The 16,574-nt window shown below is 36.4% G+C and overlaps 2 protein-coding genes and 1 non-coding gene across 3 annotated transcripts; 1 reads left to right on the top strand and 2 right to left on the bottom strand.

Moving 5' to 3' along the window:
- Positions 1-235: 235 nt before the first annotated feature.
- On the bottom strand, positions 236-8,659 carry LOC126609054 (probable sulfate transporter 3.3). Its single transcript, XM_050277077.1, has 13 exons — positions 8,371-8,659; positions 4,758-6,227; positions 4,345-4,393; positions 4,017-4,224; positions 3,681-3,852; positions 3,289-3,354; positions 2,575-2,688; positions 2,358-2,474; positions 2,129-2,255; positions 1,420-1,706; positions 939-1,209; positions 606-682; positions 236-512 (listed from the first exon to the last, which is right to left on the bottom strand). The coding sequence occupies exons 2-13, from the start codon at positions 5,133-5,135 to the stop codon at positions 339-341; spliced, it is 2,040 nt and encodes a 679-aa protein (XP_050133034.1). The 5' UTR covers positions 5,136-6,227; positions 8,371-8,659; the 3' UTR covers positions 236-338.
- Positions 8,660-9,796: 1,137 nt separating this feature from the next.
- Positions 9,797-9,878, bottom strand: TRNAS-AGA (transfer RNA serine (anticodon AGA)). The gene has a single exon. It is a non-coding gene; the product is annotated as a tRNA-Ser (tRNA).
- A 2,861-nt stretch (positions 9,879-12,739) lies between these two features.
- On the top strand, positions 12,740-13,639 carry LOC126609060 (10 kDa chaperonin, mitochondrial-like). The gene is made up of 3 exons (XM_050277083.1): positions 12,740-13,001; positions 13,100-13,239; positions 13,348-13,639. The coding sequence occupies exons 1-3, from the start codon at positions 12,897-12,899 to the stop codon at positions 13,394-13,396; spliced, it is 294 nt and encodes a 97-aa protein (XP_050133040.1). The 5' UTR covers positions 12,740-12,896; the 3' UTR covers positions 13,397-13,639.
- The last annotated feature ends 2,935 nt before the right edge of the window (positions 13,640-16,574 follow it).

The raw sequence follows: 16,574 nt of genomic DNA, 5'->3' as shown, positions 1-16,574 counted from the left end.
ATTGAGTTATGGAGAAAACTTTAGTTATGCTAAGGGAATGAACGACCCACAAAAACTACATGGTGATACAGAACGTTAAAGACACAAACTATGGGATTCGACGTGGAAATAGAGTACCGACTATCAACTACTTGATGCCCTACCTCTCTTTTTTTCGAGCTTAAGATCGGCAGCGTAAAATAAACTTACACACAAAATTACAGGTTACTTGACAATATTAAGACACCCAAAAACGTGGAACGTTTAATGCTGCTTCATTTTATATATCTGAAAACTTCTCGTTATTTTGGATCTTGCTGTCTGAATTTAGGAGTAATTAGGTTTAATTAAAAGATTAATTAGGGAGCATCATGGACCTGCATTTCTTCATTGTACATGTTTGAATTCTTCATTCCCATCGACAGAGAAGCCACTGCCTCTCCGACGGACAAGTAAAGCATGAATTCTTCGTCTCCGTCATTCACCTTCTGCATTTTGTCCATCACCTCCGCCAGTGGATTTACCAGCACCAGCTATAATTATTTCATTATTTACTGTCAATTTTACGGTACCTAAGATCCAAATCAAGAACAACGTATATGTAGACATGAAATCAACCAACTTACCTTAATCCCCTTCTTTCGGATTGATTTCCTTATATCTGTGAAAAGCGTGATCCCAGTTGTGTCGATTGTGCTCACAGCTGAAAAAAAAAAGAGACACAAAGGAGCCGTTTTAACTGTCGGCTTTGTAAAATGTGAGATACCCAATTGGCGGGAAGAACCTTCATGCAACAGGTATGTCACTGTGTCGACATTTCAAGCCAATAACGCACTGCCAAGTTGAAAAGTTAAAGCGCACTAGAGTGCGTGATTGGTTTGGAATGTCGTGACATCCGAGCGATGTAAGCTTGTCTTTGAAAGAGGAGAGAGTTGATGCTCAAGATTAGCAAACTTTACCTGACATATCTATAACAACAAATCTAATGTTTGAAACCTTGTTCCCGTCACCTTCTTCTTCTATCCATCTCAAAATCCTTTCATTGAGATAAGTGGTGTTGGCAAAGTTGATGGCAGCTTCGATGAGTATGATTAGGAAACCAGGCACACTCACTGCCGATTCCTTGTACTGGTGCAGGTCTCTGAATACTTCCGTTCCCGGTATGTTTCCCAACACCACCGTCCTCGGCCTGGTCACTTGCAGCAAAACCTTGAAAACCGATATCCCAACCTGTTCATATCGTCAAATTACCTATCATTAGGGTTACATCGGAAAATATGCACAAACCAAACCGGCAACAAACTTATAAGAAATATATTCGGAGGGACGCTAAACAAACAATCGCTGCGCACTAAACTGCGGTTTACATGCGGCTTATAGTCTCTTTTCTTACAACCAGTTCTTAATAAAATAATTACGGTTTATTGTTTGTTTAGTTACCGCTATGGCGAGGCCTTGTTGGACAGAGAGAAAGATGACTCCCAAGAAGGCACAGATCAAGACAAGGAAGTCATATTTGTCGATCTTCCATATGTGGTAAGCAGCTGGGACATCAATGAGGCCGACCACAGCAGTCACGATAATTGCACCCAGAATTACATTGGGAGTGTAATGGAACAGAGGCATCAGAAACAGCAGTGTCACCATAACTGTCAGCGACATTACTATGTTCGACATTGCTGTCTTTGCTCCAGCATTGTGATTCACCGCTGACCTTGAGAATGATCCTGAAATCCATCATCAAAATAAAAACATTGTTATCAAATTCTAGGGTTTTCTACTCTGGACCTAAGCATAGTATGCATCGAGATTTTTGGTCGTTGGATTCCTAGGTTTTGATATTTGACCTCACATCCAGCCGTTTATTCACTTAATAATCTATGCTATGGGTCGGTCTTTTCTAGAATTTTTGTAAATGGAAAGAAGATTGCTATTCAGACTCTCTCGAAAGCAAGTCTCACTTGAGCTTGCTGACACTTGTAATTTTTGCCATAAAACTCACGTTGTAGTTTTCGACCTAGTATAACACAACGAAGATAAAATATTACAGGTATCAACAAGTCCAAGTGCACTTGTTTTCGAGAGAGTCTGAATAGCGTCTTTTAGTTGGATATTATTAATTTGTGATCTATAATCAATGAATGTGAACCTGTTGTAATATAGCAGGAAGTGGTGGAGCCAACAACGTTCATGATCCCAATTGCTATCATCTCCTTGTTGCCATCCACTCTGTATTCTCTTATATTAGCAAAAGTTCTTCCTACTGCAATACCTTCCTACAAATTTGATGCAAAAATCAATCAGTCAAACCAATCAAAATCGTAAAAACTGTATTGCTACATTTTGTTGGTTACAATGATACAGAGGTTTTAACTTACAGTGAGGGCAATAATGCCAGTGACAATCCCAGTCTTGATTGCAAGTGCAAGATGGGATCCATGGAAGACCAACACGTTCCATGATGGTGGGTTCAGTCCTTTCTGTAGTTCTCCAATCTGCCAACACATAAAAATCCAAGAAAGTCAACATCTTAGAATTTGGTGTGGGTCCAGATATGGATGGTGGAGTGTGGGTCCGAGCAAGCAAACAACTTACCACACTGATGCCATGGCGATCGGCTTTGAATGCAAAGACAATCACAGTGGAGATGATCACAGACACCAGAGGGGCTCCAGCTGAGACCCAGAACAGCTTTGGCTTCTTTATGCTCTGCATTCCATGGCACGCAACCCAATGTGAAGGTTAATCAAATTGTCAGTTTTTCTACTCGAGACAGACTTACGTGTAACAGAGACACCACCACGGTGACATTCGAATACAAGAATTTGAATAAGGTATTTGTTTGCAAATTGCAGAGGTGTGTGACCATTTGATCAACTGAAATCATAGTGGAGTGGGTAAAATAACGCACACCAATCCAATATCATCATAAAACACATTTGAAAATCGCATCATTGACTTTGAAGTTTGAACTGTTACAACGGATTTGGTTTCAATGTTAATGTTTTAGCCGTTAAATTTGATTTTCACAACTTTTAAATCTTTTATTTTTAATTTCAATTATTTATTTTTTATCTCACTTAATGCTAAAATGAAGAGAAAATGTTGTTATAACAATCACAAATTGATGTTAATGATTTACTTAATCAAGTTAACAAAATGTCACGGTAGCGATGCGCATGGAAATAATATGTTGTCATGCCAGTTTAAAATTTTCTAACATGACAATGTGTGATTAATTGTGATACTACCAATCAAATATCTGAGAAGAAGACAAGTTTTAAGACAAAAGTGGAAAGGAGAACATACAACGTGTCTTGCGATTAGGAGCAGCACAAGGAAGCAAACGCCCATTAAAATGGTTTGCCATGACCACTGAACATAAAAGCACCCAAATTATTAGTTCAAGAACAGAACAAAATGACACAAAATATGATTAATATATAGAAAATGTATATAGGAAGATGAAATTTTTAGATCATTTTTTGCAAAACACATGATATAGTAATTGATGGTTGAGCTCGTATTTAAAAAATGAATATAACTATCAACCATCGTATCTTGTAATTTATAAAAATGATCAAAAAAATTGGTCGCTCTATAGCATCACCCTTTAAATAATATATGATTGATAGTTATTACCGAGGAAAGGCCAAACACTTTATTCACAGAGTAATCACTGTTTAAATGTAATTAATTACCTCCTTTCTTTCATGAAAAACAGAGCTAAGGACAGGGATGATTGCCATTTTCTTGGTGAAATGTATGATTCCAAGGAGACTCTTAAGCTGTTGCAGAGAGACTATCACAGCAGCTCCGGCCATGAAACCAATTAGAGTAGCCTTTGAAAGAAAATCGATTATAAATCCAAGCCTGCACACATCAATCTTGAATCATTTTCGGGTTCTCGGAAACAAAAATACAAAACCATAGCAGCTCAGTTGGTTAAGAGCATTCAACCCTGACTCTAAACTTTCAGGTTTGATTCCCCCTCCCCAGTATCGATTGTCTCAAAAATTAGGAGGGGGATTAATTACCTTAATAAACCTAGAGAAGCTTGGAGGATGCCACTAAAGAAGGTTGAAGTGAAGGCAAGTTGGAGGAACAAGTCGGGTTCTTTGGTGGGAGATACTTCTTGCATGAGCATTGATCCCATGATTAGGGAAGCAATGGAAACAGGTCCTACTGCAAGATCCTTTGAGCTTCCAAGGATAGCATACAGCAAAGGAGGAACGAAGCTGGAATCTACAAATTCCATTACAACAATTTACAAATGCAACAGAAGTAAAAATTGTGAGAAGGGGTGAAGAAACTTCAGTCGATACGTATGAATATGTAAAGAAATACCAGAAATAAATTACTCACAGAGACCCACAATCGGAGGTAGATTCGCAAGCTTAGCATAACTGATTCCCTGTAGAAAAAGGAAAAAAAAGGGTTGTTGATGAGGCGATATTATGTTTTTTGAATTAATTTAATTTTCGGGAAAGCAATTCAAACTCGGATACGAGGAGCTAACGCACTGTCTTAGCCAAATGGACTAAGACGCCATTCAGGCCAATCGGCCTGAGACATTATCTTGGCCTACTAGGCTAACAGACTGACCAGACAAACCGACTTAAGACACTGACCTCGCCGACCGGCTTAAACATTATCCTGACCAACAGGCCTAAACAAATGTACCCGAACCGGCTTAATGTGTCCTGGTCAACTAGCCTAACACATATATGTTGAAATCAAAAGTAAAAGTAAAGATTAAGTTCTAATGATTGAACTACCTGAGGGATGGCTAAACTGGCAATGGTGACACCAGAAACGATGTCTGATTTGAGGAGCTTGAAGCTGTAATTGGGGCCCCACTCAAGGATTGGAAAGACATACTGAGCTCCAAGAATCCATTTTTTCTTTGGTGGCTGACCTTTGAATTGGTAGAGAGGATCATCTGGAAAGAAGGTTTCCTTGAGTTTGGCCAGCAGCTTATGAAAAGTGCTTCTGTAAGGCGGGGCAACCACTTTGTGCAACTCCATCCCCATTGGGATTTCCATGCAGTGGTGGTGGTGCTGCTGCTGCATGTCCGTGGTGGGCTGCTGCTCCTGGATGTTAATCCTTGTGGGAGAGCAGCAATCCTCTCTTTTATCATGGGAGACTTCTCCCATCAATCAACTTTCTCCAAAGGACCGCTACGAAACAAATTACTACTACCAGCCCCCACAACTCTTTATAATTACTGCTGATGACAAGACACTCATGATGTTTAATTATCTCTAATTAATCACTCACCTATCTCTAAGACTCTATCACTCACCACCTGCACATATATATACATTTAAGCTAGGCTAGTGGGTGGTCAAAGAATAAAAAAAAGAAAAAAAGGGGGGGAATCTGCAAAAAGAATAGAGGAGGAAGGATATGAAAAAAAGGAAAGCTTACGAAAGTAGAAAATATTGCCGAAAGGTACTAGACCTGATGATTGAAAGACAAATACCTCTCACTGCCCATTACCCGTATATCTGTATGTGTATCTATCAATCTGTATATATGTATATATGCACAAGTGCTTTAATTTTGAAGGGAAAACGATTGATGGACATTGAAGAACTTCACATAAAGGAGCGTGCCATGCAAATTTAGGGTTGGGACTGATTGGATGAGTAAGAGTACTGTGATTGGCTCGGGAAGATGATGGAGAGGTAATATTCTGAGGGATATTCTCTGTGTTCTTGAATATCATCAGTTTGTAGAAATAATTATGCGGTGGAAGACGAAAGTGTGTTAATAATTGTGCACATTTGTCCAAAACTGTTTATGAATTTTATGTGGACGGTTGCAGCAGCTGCTGGCCATGTTGAATGCAGACACAGAAGTTACAAACTTTCAAATCTCTCAAAGAGAGAGAGAGAGGAGAAGAAGAGAGTCGGTGTTGCTGTATGCATATATCGGTTGCTTGTTCTAATCAGGATCAGCAGCCTATTATCCTCAAATTGTTTGGCTTTGCATAAACTTTCAGGTTCGTGTGATTTTCTAATCTATTTTACGGAGAGAGGATTCTAAATCCGACTGCAACCTAACTTATGTGGAGTGGGATTTCAAATCGAATGCAGAAAGAATAATGACCTAACTGACTTTACTAAACCCAATTACGTTATTTTTGTCTTTAACTTAATTTCGGGTAAATAAGCTCGGTCAAGAACATGGTTCCAGTGATGACGTGCCACAATATGATGCAAAAAACTCCATATTCGTCTCTTCTGCCAAAAAAAAGAATTCAATACGTTCTGTCAGATTTATTCCATTTTCTTTTACCCAAAAGTAAGGTCTATCTTTAAGTAAAAACATCAATCACCTTTAGTTTCAGTCCTACTAACTTTAAGACAGATATTTGCTAGAGCTTTGGAATGTAATTAAGGACATTTAGGTAAGTGCATGGTCTAAAATATCTATAATATCCTGATATTTCTGTGTTTTTGGACTACTGATATTTCCGATACCATCGATATTTTAGACCTTGCTAAGTCACTTATGTATCTTACCATGCAATGTATAAAGTGTAAAATATTGTACTAATTCATTATATATAAATGATTATGGTATGTTTAAACTTCTTTCATTAATTACTACATATTTTCTACACTCACAATGTTTGTCAGCTTGCTATATAATCAACTTAAATCAGTTATATCTATCATGCAATGCATTTCCTTTCAATTTTTGTGATAAACTAATAGATAATTAACTAAAAAAATATCCTGCAAAGTTTTAATAAAAATTTCTAAGTTTTTCTTACAATTTTCGTGGTTTTTATTCAATTTTTTATCGATATCGATAATATCCCGATATTTCCATCGAAATTTCCGTGTTTTTTAACTACCGATATTTCCGATATCATCGATATTTTATACCTGCAGTTTAAATATTTGTTTCGATAAGTGAATGGTTTAACTGTAAACTACAGTCGACAGCTATGAGATTTCCACTGAAAACACAAACCTGCAAGAGCCAACTTAATTTGTGCTCGAAAGAAACTATAGGAGATGAGGACAATATCACGTGTTTTTTGGTCGAGACTAGCAAAATGTATGTGTATATACATATAACATCCTATGGTACTAATTAAAAGTGATGTGGAGTTCATAGATGATATGAATGATGACATAGATTGTAAATATTCGTAAGTAAATAAAATCTGCAAACCGTGAGAAGGAGGGAGGAAGACCTTGCTTTCGTGATTGCCCAGAACAACCAAATTTGGGTTTAAGTCTTCATGACAATTGGACCAAGAAATAAAAAGTGATAATTACAACTTAAGAAGTATGTAAAATTAAGATATCAAAGTTTTACCATAACCTAATTCATCACCCAAAGATACTAGTTAAGTTGAAGACTTAGGATTTAGGGTTCAATAATGTTTACTTAACAAAAGATTCACGAGATCGAGTGATAGCTAGCTTGATATTCTTTGTGTGCTTCAAAATTTTGTATGAATAGAATCAAAGTAGCTCATAATAAAGGCGTTGGAATCTAATTTGTCATGACTTTGAGATTATGGTTTTGATGAACGGGTCATATTCCCTGTCATAATTTTTTGATGTTGCAATTTAATAGTTAAAACCATAAGCACTTCTATAACTAATTCCTACTCAAGTTATTTTTTTTCATAGGGTTCATTGCATATATATTAATCAAATATCATCTATGGCAGAGAGGATTTCAGACCTATGGAGATTGGAATATAAGGCACATAATTTTATTTGCCCCTTCCAAAAAAAAATAGAAATTTATTTGCCATTTTATAAAAATTTGCATGGATTTGCCAGAAGGAATATTTATGGAGGATGAGCCAAAATATAATTATATAATATTATATGTGGTTGAATCTACCTGATTGTTTTGAGACCGTGCCTTGTTCTTTGCATCTATTACGGAAAATTATTGTTTGCCACATTGGCACGATATGAAGTAGTATTACGAATTCATTCAAATTATAGCGTGAAAACTTTTCATGTTTGTTATAATGTTTGTGTATGGTTGATGTAGTATTTTTCTTTTTCTTTTTAGCACATCTGCAAGAAATGTTTTATTCAAAATTGAGGACCTTACCCGAAAGTTAGTTCATTTAACCAAGAAGAAACATTGACAGGAGCACTAACTAATAATTCCCTAGCTATTATCCAGACTTAATCTGGTTTATTAAGATTTTCCAAACAACCCTAAAAGAAAATACTTTCTTCATTTCTTTCAATATTTACGAATCTCAAAAGACTCTCCCTCCCGAAAAGTATAAAAGAATTCCCAACAACAACACCAATCTAAAATCTAAATTAAAAAAAATAGTAATTAATTAAAACACGGGACAATTATCAGAAGAAAAAGTAGGGTTCTAGAAACACATACCAAAATTCATCCTCCTCGGGTTGGATGCAATTCGCCTTCCGATTCTAGTAATCTACAATCTGCTTTAGCAGTTGTTGAATTCTCCATTAAAATACAAGGAACTAATTCCAACTCAGGAATCACCCTCTATATCTTGTCGATACAGAGGCAGATTAATTAGTATTCCTACTCTGAAACTAGATGCAGGGAAACGTACGTGCAGTTATTCAAACCCTAGAGAAATAAAGAATCGTCAAAACCTTGTTGCTTCCAAAGAAAACCAGGAAGTACTATACCATTAAAAATAAGGAATATAACAAAACCCAGAAATCTAAAACAATTAGAACATATGAAGAAACAAAAAAATAAGGGTAAGGTTTTAGAAATATCAAAATAACCAATCAAATAAATTTCTGAACCAAATATAGAAAATTCCAAAATTTAGGGTTGAAGCAAGCTTCGGCTCAGAACCCGTAGTTATATGTATGGCTTGAAAAATTAGCTCAGCATTTACCGCATAATTTTTAATTAATTAACTTCCGTTTTTTACAAGTTATGGGGCTACGAAAATGCCAATGAACAAAGGCAGCCCGACCACTGAAATATTCCGAATACCAAAGACACCTTTGCAAATTAAGGTTTAGTTGAAAGAGAAAAGTAGGACCTTTCGATTATTTATGGGAGATTCAAGTGGCACTAAACTCAGAGAATAATGTTGAATTTTTCCTCAAACATTGAAACCTACTACTTTTTCATCATAGCCAAAAACTTTGAACATTATAGCTAAAAAAGACTTGGCAAAAAAATGGTAAGTGAATGTACGACATAAAGTGGAGATGAATTCTGAACAAGCAAACCTAGCTTTTCCATGGGTCTCCCCTCTATTGTTCTTAATCAGTACCAAGTACTAACCCCAAAGTTGGATTGTTCGTTTTACGTTATTTGTAAGCTACCCATTGATGATAAAGTCAGATTCGACTAATATGAATAACGACAATGTATAATATGTTAGCAAGATATCGTTTTATATGAAAAAGGGGTGTGGGTGGTATTATTCACACCAATTTTTACTTCTCACACACCTTCTGTTAATTTATGTTATTTGATCGTTTTTAATTCATTGATCTAACGGTCAAAAATGAAGAGAGGTGTGCGAAAGCGAAAAATGGGTGTGTAAAAAGTAAAACAACATAAAAAAATCAACGATACAAAATAGATATATAGTTAAAAAATCAACAGCAACATCCAAATACCCTCCATTTGAAAAAAAAAATTAAATGGGTATGGAATAAATCCTTAACATCACGTTTTGGAGAACATTTAATTAAAACAACAATTTTACAACTGTTGTGGAGAAAAATAATTTGAGAGGGAATGAAGGAATTCTTAATTCTTACTAAAGACACCAACAAAAAAAAATTAAAAACGACAATAAAGAAAATAAAAACGTGGACGGCAGGATTCGAACCTGCGCGGGCAGAGCCCACATGATTTCTAGTCATGCCCGATAACCACTCCGGCACGTCCACTTGACATTTAGGTTGTTTTACTTTCCATATTTGACTAATCACTTTGAAAGGTAAATTCCGCAGAGAGGACCCACGTACACTTCAAAAGAGAGTGCAGGATCTTCTGATAAGAGAAATATTTTAACGGGTCGGAAGCACGGCTCGATATACTAAGTATCATAATACAAATGGTTAAAAATTTTCCTTTTAAGTATCCATCCACTTGTATTATGTTACTTAATGTATTGACCGTGTTCTCAACACGCTGAAAAATTTCTCTTATAATAAGGCAGCACACAGAGGTGTGAAGGTGACATATCTATAAATTGGCGTTGGGATAAAATTCTAATTTTTCATTTCTTAAACGAGGAAAAATTTAGATGCATGCTAAACTAGTTAATCATTAAGATATGTTTGTCGTCTTGTATCTAAGTTTGGAGTCTTGCATTAAATATATTGTCTTTTAAGTGTCTCATATTCATTCGTTAATTTTCTTTTAAATTCTTCAACGTACATTCAATTGTTAAATTAAGTCGTTGATGTCATAAATTGATGTATTGCAGGATTCTCACATCATCAGTCAAACCATTGAAGGAGATGGATCAACATGGAAACCGAGTGGATTCCACCTATAAAAACTTTGAACATCATGCTTTAGTTCATCAAACACACCATATGGTTCTCCTATACCATATTATTCAATGCCCTTCGGTGATCTTGTGTGCTAAGCCAGCCCTCGATTAAGATTCTTAGCCAACCCTAGCATTATTAGCCATAAGAAGCTTCAGATACCACGAGTCACCAAAGTTATTGGAACATGTACAGTTGAAAGTGAATGACCTCACAAGTCATTACACTGGATGATGATTAATTAGTTTGATTACGTTACCAATGCTTCGTTAGATTTGTGGGCACACAAGAAAGGATATGATTAAGAACAAGGATATCTGAGGTAAAGTAGGAGTGACCATAATTGAAGATAAGATAAGAGAAAATCAGGTAAGGTGATTTGGACATGTGAACCAAAGACCTATAAATGCTCCGGTTAGAATATATGATTATGAGACAAAGGCTCAGGGCAAAACGGGTAAGGAAGACCTAAGAAGACTTGGAAACATATTCTAAGAAAATATATGGTACTTGAAATTAACGGAAGAGTTGACGGAAAATTGAGCACAATGACGTTCTAGGATTCATACAATGAACCCACTTAGTAAGATAAGACTTTGTTGTTGTAGTTATTGTCATTTTATAATGGACCATTAGAGCAACTTAAATATAAGATAAAATACGGAAATCTAACAAGTTCCAATTAAATTTGCTTTTGAAAGGTTATGAATGACATTGCTTGTGATGAAGTCGTGTTAAATTGGGTCTTATCTTTGCTAGAGTGCTTTGATTGTTTAAAACCCTAAATTTTAGGTAGCATATCATGTCCAGCTCTCTGTGGCAGTGGTGGGTTCGGCTTTCTATTTCATTAAAGCAATGTTGAATGGTTCATGTTCATCCATATCCCCTTTGAACAATATAAATACAAACTGTACACGCAACTCATCCCAAACATTCTGATCGGGGAGGAGAACAATAAATAAAGCTAAGGATCTGCATGAAAATCATAAGCACCACACTCCACACACTGAAAAAAAAAAGTTGCATGTCTTTGCAAGATAACAAAGCATGGATCAAATTTTCTGGAAAGATGGGATGGTCCTAAAAAGCAAATATATGTGCTCCTTCCCTTTCAGTGGGAACCGCCGAACCCTATCACGTATGCATGGAGGTGGCATGGCCAATGACCAATGGGATTGCAGAATGCTTATGGGGACATAATGTATGTCAACCATTATATAGTCATAAAGTTTATGGTCCTTTATATATATTTTTTTGTTTTCGTACAAAACAAATAAGTGGTGGAAAAGTTTACATGCATGAAGTACTTTTAGCTGCAGATTGATCGAAGTGACCATGAGCATTAGGTGTGGCCTGGAATTCTTGTGTCGGTCAGGTTGTGAGGTTGTAATGACTTGTGCTGCTGTGCATGATAATGTTGATAAACTTTAGTTGCCTGTCAAGCCTAAATGAGGTATCTTTTCGAAGGAATAGACTCAAAAGTTCCTCACATTGTTTTCTAATAAAGGCACCATGATCGACTCTTCCACTTACTGCTTATAGTGATCTGTTCTTCGATTCCCAAACGGGTTTTTAATGGGGAATTTCCGATGGTGAATGGAACGGAGAATGGGAATGAGATTATGTGAGGATAAGGATGGGGAGGGCAAACCGATCACATACCTATAACTTAAACGTTCAGTTTAAGAACGAGACAATGAGAATTGGCCACAATACTTACATGTATTTAATATAATAATCATTTAACGATTAATTTAATTTATGTGAATATTATGTATTAATACAATCACTGCTGAGATGATGATTATAATAAATATATACAAATCCGATACTTTGGTTGGATACAACCAAAATATAAGAGATATGTATCAAATTTTATAGGTTCCATTTCCGTAACATACAGGGGCTTGTTTGGTGAGTCGGATTGGATCCTACTTATCCAATTAAAATGAACATGGGTCTTAACTTTTGTTTGTGGGCTTACGTATGACTCGGACTAAACCCTAAATTCCAAAGTAACTCGAACTCATGAACTTGAGCTTTGTTTAAAAATTTGGTCTCTTTAACATTATCTTTTGATCAAACACTGAAACCAAACTCAAAAGTACGAACAAGGCCTAAAAGTATTGGGCTATTTTCATTACCATGCAAGGCCTAAGCATGGGACTATTTACATTACTAAACAAAGGCCCGACCTCCAATATCAGACCCAGACCCACAGCACCGAACGCCTAAAACCCTAAAAACCCCAAAAACCCTAAGACCTAGAACCTTCCACTATCCCCTCGAACTTGATCAACAAGCAGTCCCCTCCTCTCCAAACCCTCACACTTTAAACCATCAGCAATCGTCATCTTCCCCCAAAACCCTAAGCCAGTAGCTCCGCTGTTTTCAGAAACAGACACCCAAATGGCGAGGCGTTTGATTCCAACTCTCAACCGCGTCCTGATCGAGAAAATCATCCCGCCCTCCAAAACCACCGCCGGCATTCTCCTCCCCGAGTCCTCCACCAAGGTAAATTTCATGATATCATCTTCTTGCTTGGTGTAAATGTATTTAGGGTTTTATCTTGATTTGAATTTTAACGGTTTTGATTGGTCCAATCGGCGCAGCTAAACTCAGGGAAGGTGGTAGCTGTGGGACCAGGAGCCAAGGACAAGGCCGGGAATCTGATTCCGGTGGCCGTGAAGGAAGGCGATACAGTTCTTTTGCCCGAGTATGGCGGCACCCAAGTGAAGCTTGGTGACAAAGAGTACGTCTTTTGTGCTAATTTCTGCCCTGTTTGTGTAATTTAGTGCATTAGGGTTTCTGAGATTTATGATATTTTGTTTGGGTTTTTGGTTGGTTGGTTGTTTTGCAGGTTCCATTTATACAGGGACGAAGACATCTTGGGCACTCTCCACGATTGAGTCATCAGAAAAACTTGACGGTCAGATGTGGCTGATGAAACAGTGGATTGGGAAGTTCTAATGGGATGTTAGTTTTCTTTTTAATTAACTAATTTGGAAGCATCTTTATCTATTTATTTTTCCATCTTCTGTTTGGATTGGATTTTCGTCACATGAAATTATGAACTAAATTTCGTTTTGAAATGGTAGAGACAATTTGTATCATCTTTGTTGGATATTAGTGAACTTGCCATTGCTTCCAAACATGGATCGTTTCACGTTGTCTTTGTTGCAAAAGTTGGTTGAGTGTTGCCAAACATATGCAAAAGTAGCGATTGGATATGGATTTCATAGTAGTTAGCCTTTTCCTTGCTTTCTTTGCTCGAATTCGTTCAGTTTCTTAGTCAAATGTGTCAGCATCTGTTCATTAAGGAAGCATTTCCAGTTTATAATGCATTTCATATGGTTTACATTATGGATTTGATTGGTGCATAGGATTGTGTTGTATTGGACAATTCTTAGGGTAGAAGTGACTGAATTTTCGTTTCAAAACATATGTTGAATACAGTGTGTTATCAATCCATTCCAGACACTAAACAATGGATGTGTATATGCTATGTATGGTTTTGTTACCTAGAAACGGTATAATTTAGTTATGTCAATCTTCGTTGCATGTGAAACGAATGACTGAAAGAATCCGAGTTTGAAGTTAATGGGTTCTTGAGTTTCATTTTAAACGTGTTTGCGTTTGTGGTCACTTGTGGTGTTTCCAGTCACAGTCGAAATCATCAAATCATGTGGTTGTGTGTTGTGTGAGTTGGAATGTAGAACAGTATTTTCCAATGAGGTATCATGAAACAGATTTTTTGATGCAAACATCATGTCTTAGCTCGCAATTTGTGGGTTTATTTTGGCAATAACCATGCGGCCAAATCTTCCCACTATGGTCCAGCTTAGGCAGTGGTGCCGAATCCACCGTGTCCACCGCCTGTTTGTCGACAGTCGCAAGTGAGAGCAGTAGCTTTCAAATTTTTAGTAGCAGACTTTACGCCGATGAAGATGATTTGTCTCGTGGAATTTCTCTATGATTAGTGTTGATTGAAACGTCGAACCCACTCTCTTTGTGTAATAAGTGGGACATTAGTGCGCTTTTTAAGCTTCTAGTCTTAGTGATAGATTTGATGAGTTTTTTTGGAAAGTGCTTTTAAATGACTGAATGCGCTTTTAAAGAAAATATGTGTGAAGCCAATTCTTAGTATAGTCAATCTTGGAAGAGCATTTGAAGTGCTTCTAAGCATTAACTGATGCTTTTTGTAGGAAGCATTTGAATTGGTTTTGAAATTCAAAGACATTTTCTCAAAAGCGTTTTAAGTCTTTTAAACGTACTTCTAAATGAGCCTATTATTGTTTCGTTTCTGAAGCTAAAATACTAATCTTTAGGGCGAGTTTAATGTGACCTTGTACCAAATAGTAGCGAATATACTAAAACACTTCTAATGTCCTGCTTATAGGCTATGTCAGTTTGTAATGCGCCCGCTATTTGCACCAAACTTGATTTCCCCTGGTCACGCATTAAAATTAACTAAAAATTGTTATGCACTCTTATTAGATTGTAACATTGACGTGCAAGCGTGGGTAGAGGTCACTTTCCAGTTGCCATGTGTTGTGGTTGAACAACGTACATACATTCCGGACCGTAACTTCCGTGTTCGAAATCGAAAGCTGGCGATGAAGATGATTTAGTGGGGTCCATGTTGATTTTGTATTCCCCAATTTTATGAGTTGGATCTTGATGCAAGCGAAGTTTTATCATGTTTCAGTATATGATATACATCGACAATAGAAAACTTGGATATTTGGTTTACGACATTCATTCTCATCGATACAAACTAATTACAAAGGAAAATAACCTAAATTCTTGTTGAGCTAAATGCTACAATTTCAATAAAAAAATTATAAATAAAATAAAGAACCGAGACAATTATGCAACCAAAAGGTCACTCTTTTCGATCCGGCTTGTTGTGATTTCTCTTTTCTTTCTAGACCAGACCCATATTTAGACCATTTTCTAAAACACCTGCTTATCCCTACGTGCTTTTGGAGCCCCCCACCCATTCAATCACTTGCTTGTGATTGCGGCCATTCCCCGAAAAGGGAGAGATGAGGGAATCGTCTGCCATTCTGCTCCTGCTCCTACCTAACGCGATGCTAGGCTGCTTCACACGGGTGCGCTTCGCTCGGCCGTATGATTAACGTATTTTGAACTAACTAAATGTCGAGATCTAAATTAAAAACCACCGCTGATCTTCACACTAATAAATAAAATTTTAAATGCAGTGTTCACATGGTTGCCAAACATGAATGAATCATGGGCGAAAAGTGATGCAAATACAGCCAATTTGTTTAAAAACAAAAGGAAGCGTGCCCGTCGTTGTTAGTTGTCACTGAGAATGGTAATATCCAAATAAAATAAGAAAATATTCCAAAATTCAAGGCTCCTTGCAACTTAAACGCTTCCAACAACCAAACAGCAACTTTGACAGATCATGTGTACCGTTTATTGTAGAGTACTGATTCAATAAAACAATATTATTATTTACTATATGGTTGTTCAGTGGTCGAAGACGAATTATAGGTATTTCACAAGCTATGTTTTGAGTTTAATTTATGATGCTAGTGAATCGCACGATAATGATTAAAGGAAGACTAAAATGCCTATGTACGTTTTTCTGGCTCCTAAAAGGTAATCTGTTGTGGAAAAGCTATCTGATCCTTTTTTTTTTTAAAAAGAAAATAAAAAGGGAGACTTTGGATGCGGTCCCTAGTTATGAACAATCTTTGACTGAAACTTTGTTGGTTTTCAATTTTTGATCCAAGTCCCTAAAATTAATTGATAATTTATTTCTATGTACGTTACTATATTTTTTAAATTAAAAATTAAAATTTATAGTTGTTTATATTAATGAGATTTTAAATAAAAAACATAATTTTTGGGATTAAAAATATTAAAATATAAATATACTATTGTGTGTGTGTGTGTAAAACATGGGTACATTCATAAAAAATAACCAAAAAATTATTGTATCAAAACATGGGTACATTTAGCAAAAATAAAAATGGGTACAAATAAATAAAAAAATATGGGTACAATACAAATAAAACTTTAAAAAATATGGGCACAAAAAGAAATTAATATATG

The sequence above is a fragment of the Malus sylvestris genome, chromosome 16, assembly GCF_916048215.2.
Source record: "Malus sylvestris chromosome 16, drMalSylv7.2, whole genome shotgun sequence".
In the NCBI taxonomy this organism is placed as follows: Eukaryota; Viridiplantae; Streptophyta; class Magnoliopsida; order Rosales; family Rosaceae; genus Malus; species Malus sylvestris.
The sequence above is the reverse complement of the archived record's forward strand: the minus strand, read 5'-3'. Positions and strand labels throughout refer to the sequence as shown.

Bases quoted from the DNA above. Each gene is read 5' to 3' on its own strand.
- LOC126609054 (XM_050277077.1), bottom strand. From the start codon at position 5,135: ATGGGAGAAGTCTCCCATGATAAAAGAGAGGATTGCTGCTCTCCCACA. The intron at 4,394-4,757 runs GTAGTTCAATCA...CTTTTTCTACAG, and splicing joins CCAGTTTAGCCATCCCTCAG to GGAATCAGTTATGCTAAGCT. The intron at 2,256-2,357 runs GTAAGTTAAAAC...TCAAATTTGTAG, and splicing joins CTGGCATTATTGCCCTCACT to GAAGGTATTGCAGTAGGAAG.
- LOC126609060 (XM_050277083.1), top strand. From the start codon at position 12,897: ATGGCGAGGCGTTTGATTCCAACTCTCAACCGCGTCCTGATCGAGAAA. The intron at 13,002-13,099 runs GTAAATTTCATG...CAATCGGCGCAG, and splicing joins TCCCCGAGTCCTCCACCAAG to CTAAACTCAGGGAAGGTGGT. The intron at 13,240-13,347 runs GTACGTCTTTTG...GTTGTTTTGCAG, and splicing joins GTGAAGCTTGGTGACAAAGA to GTTCCATTTATACAGGGACG.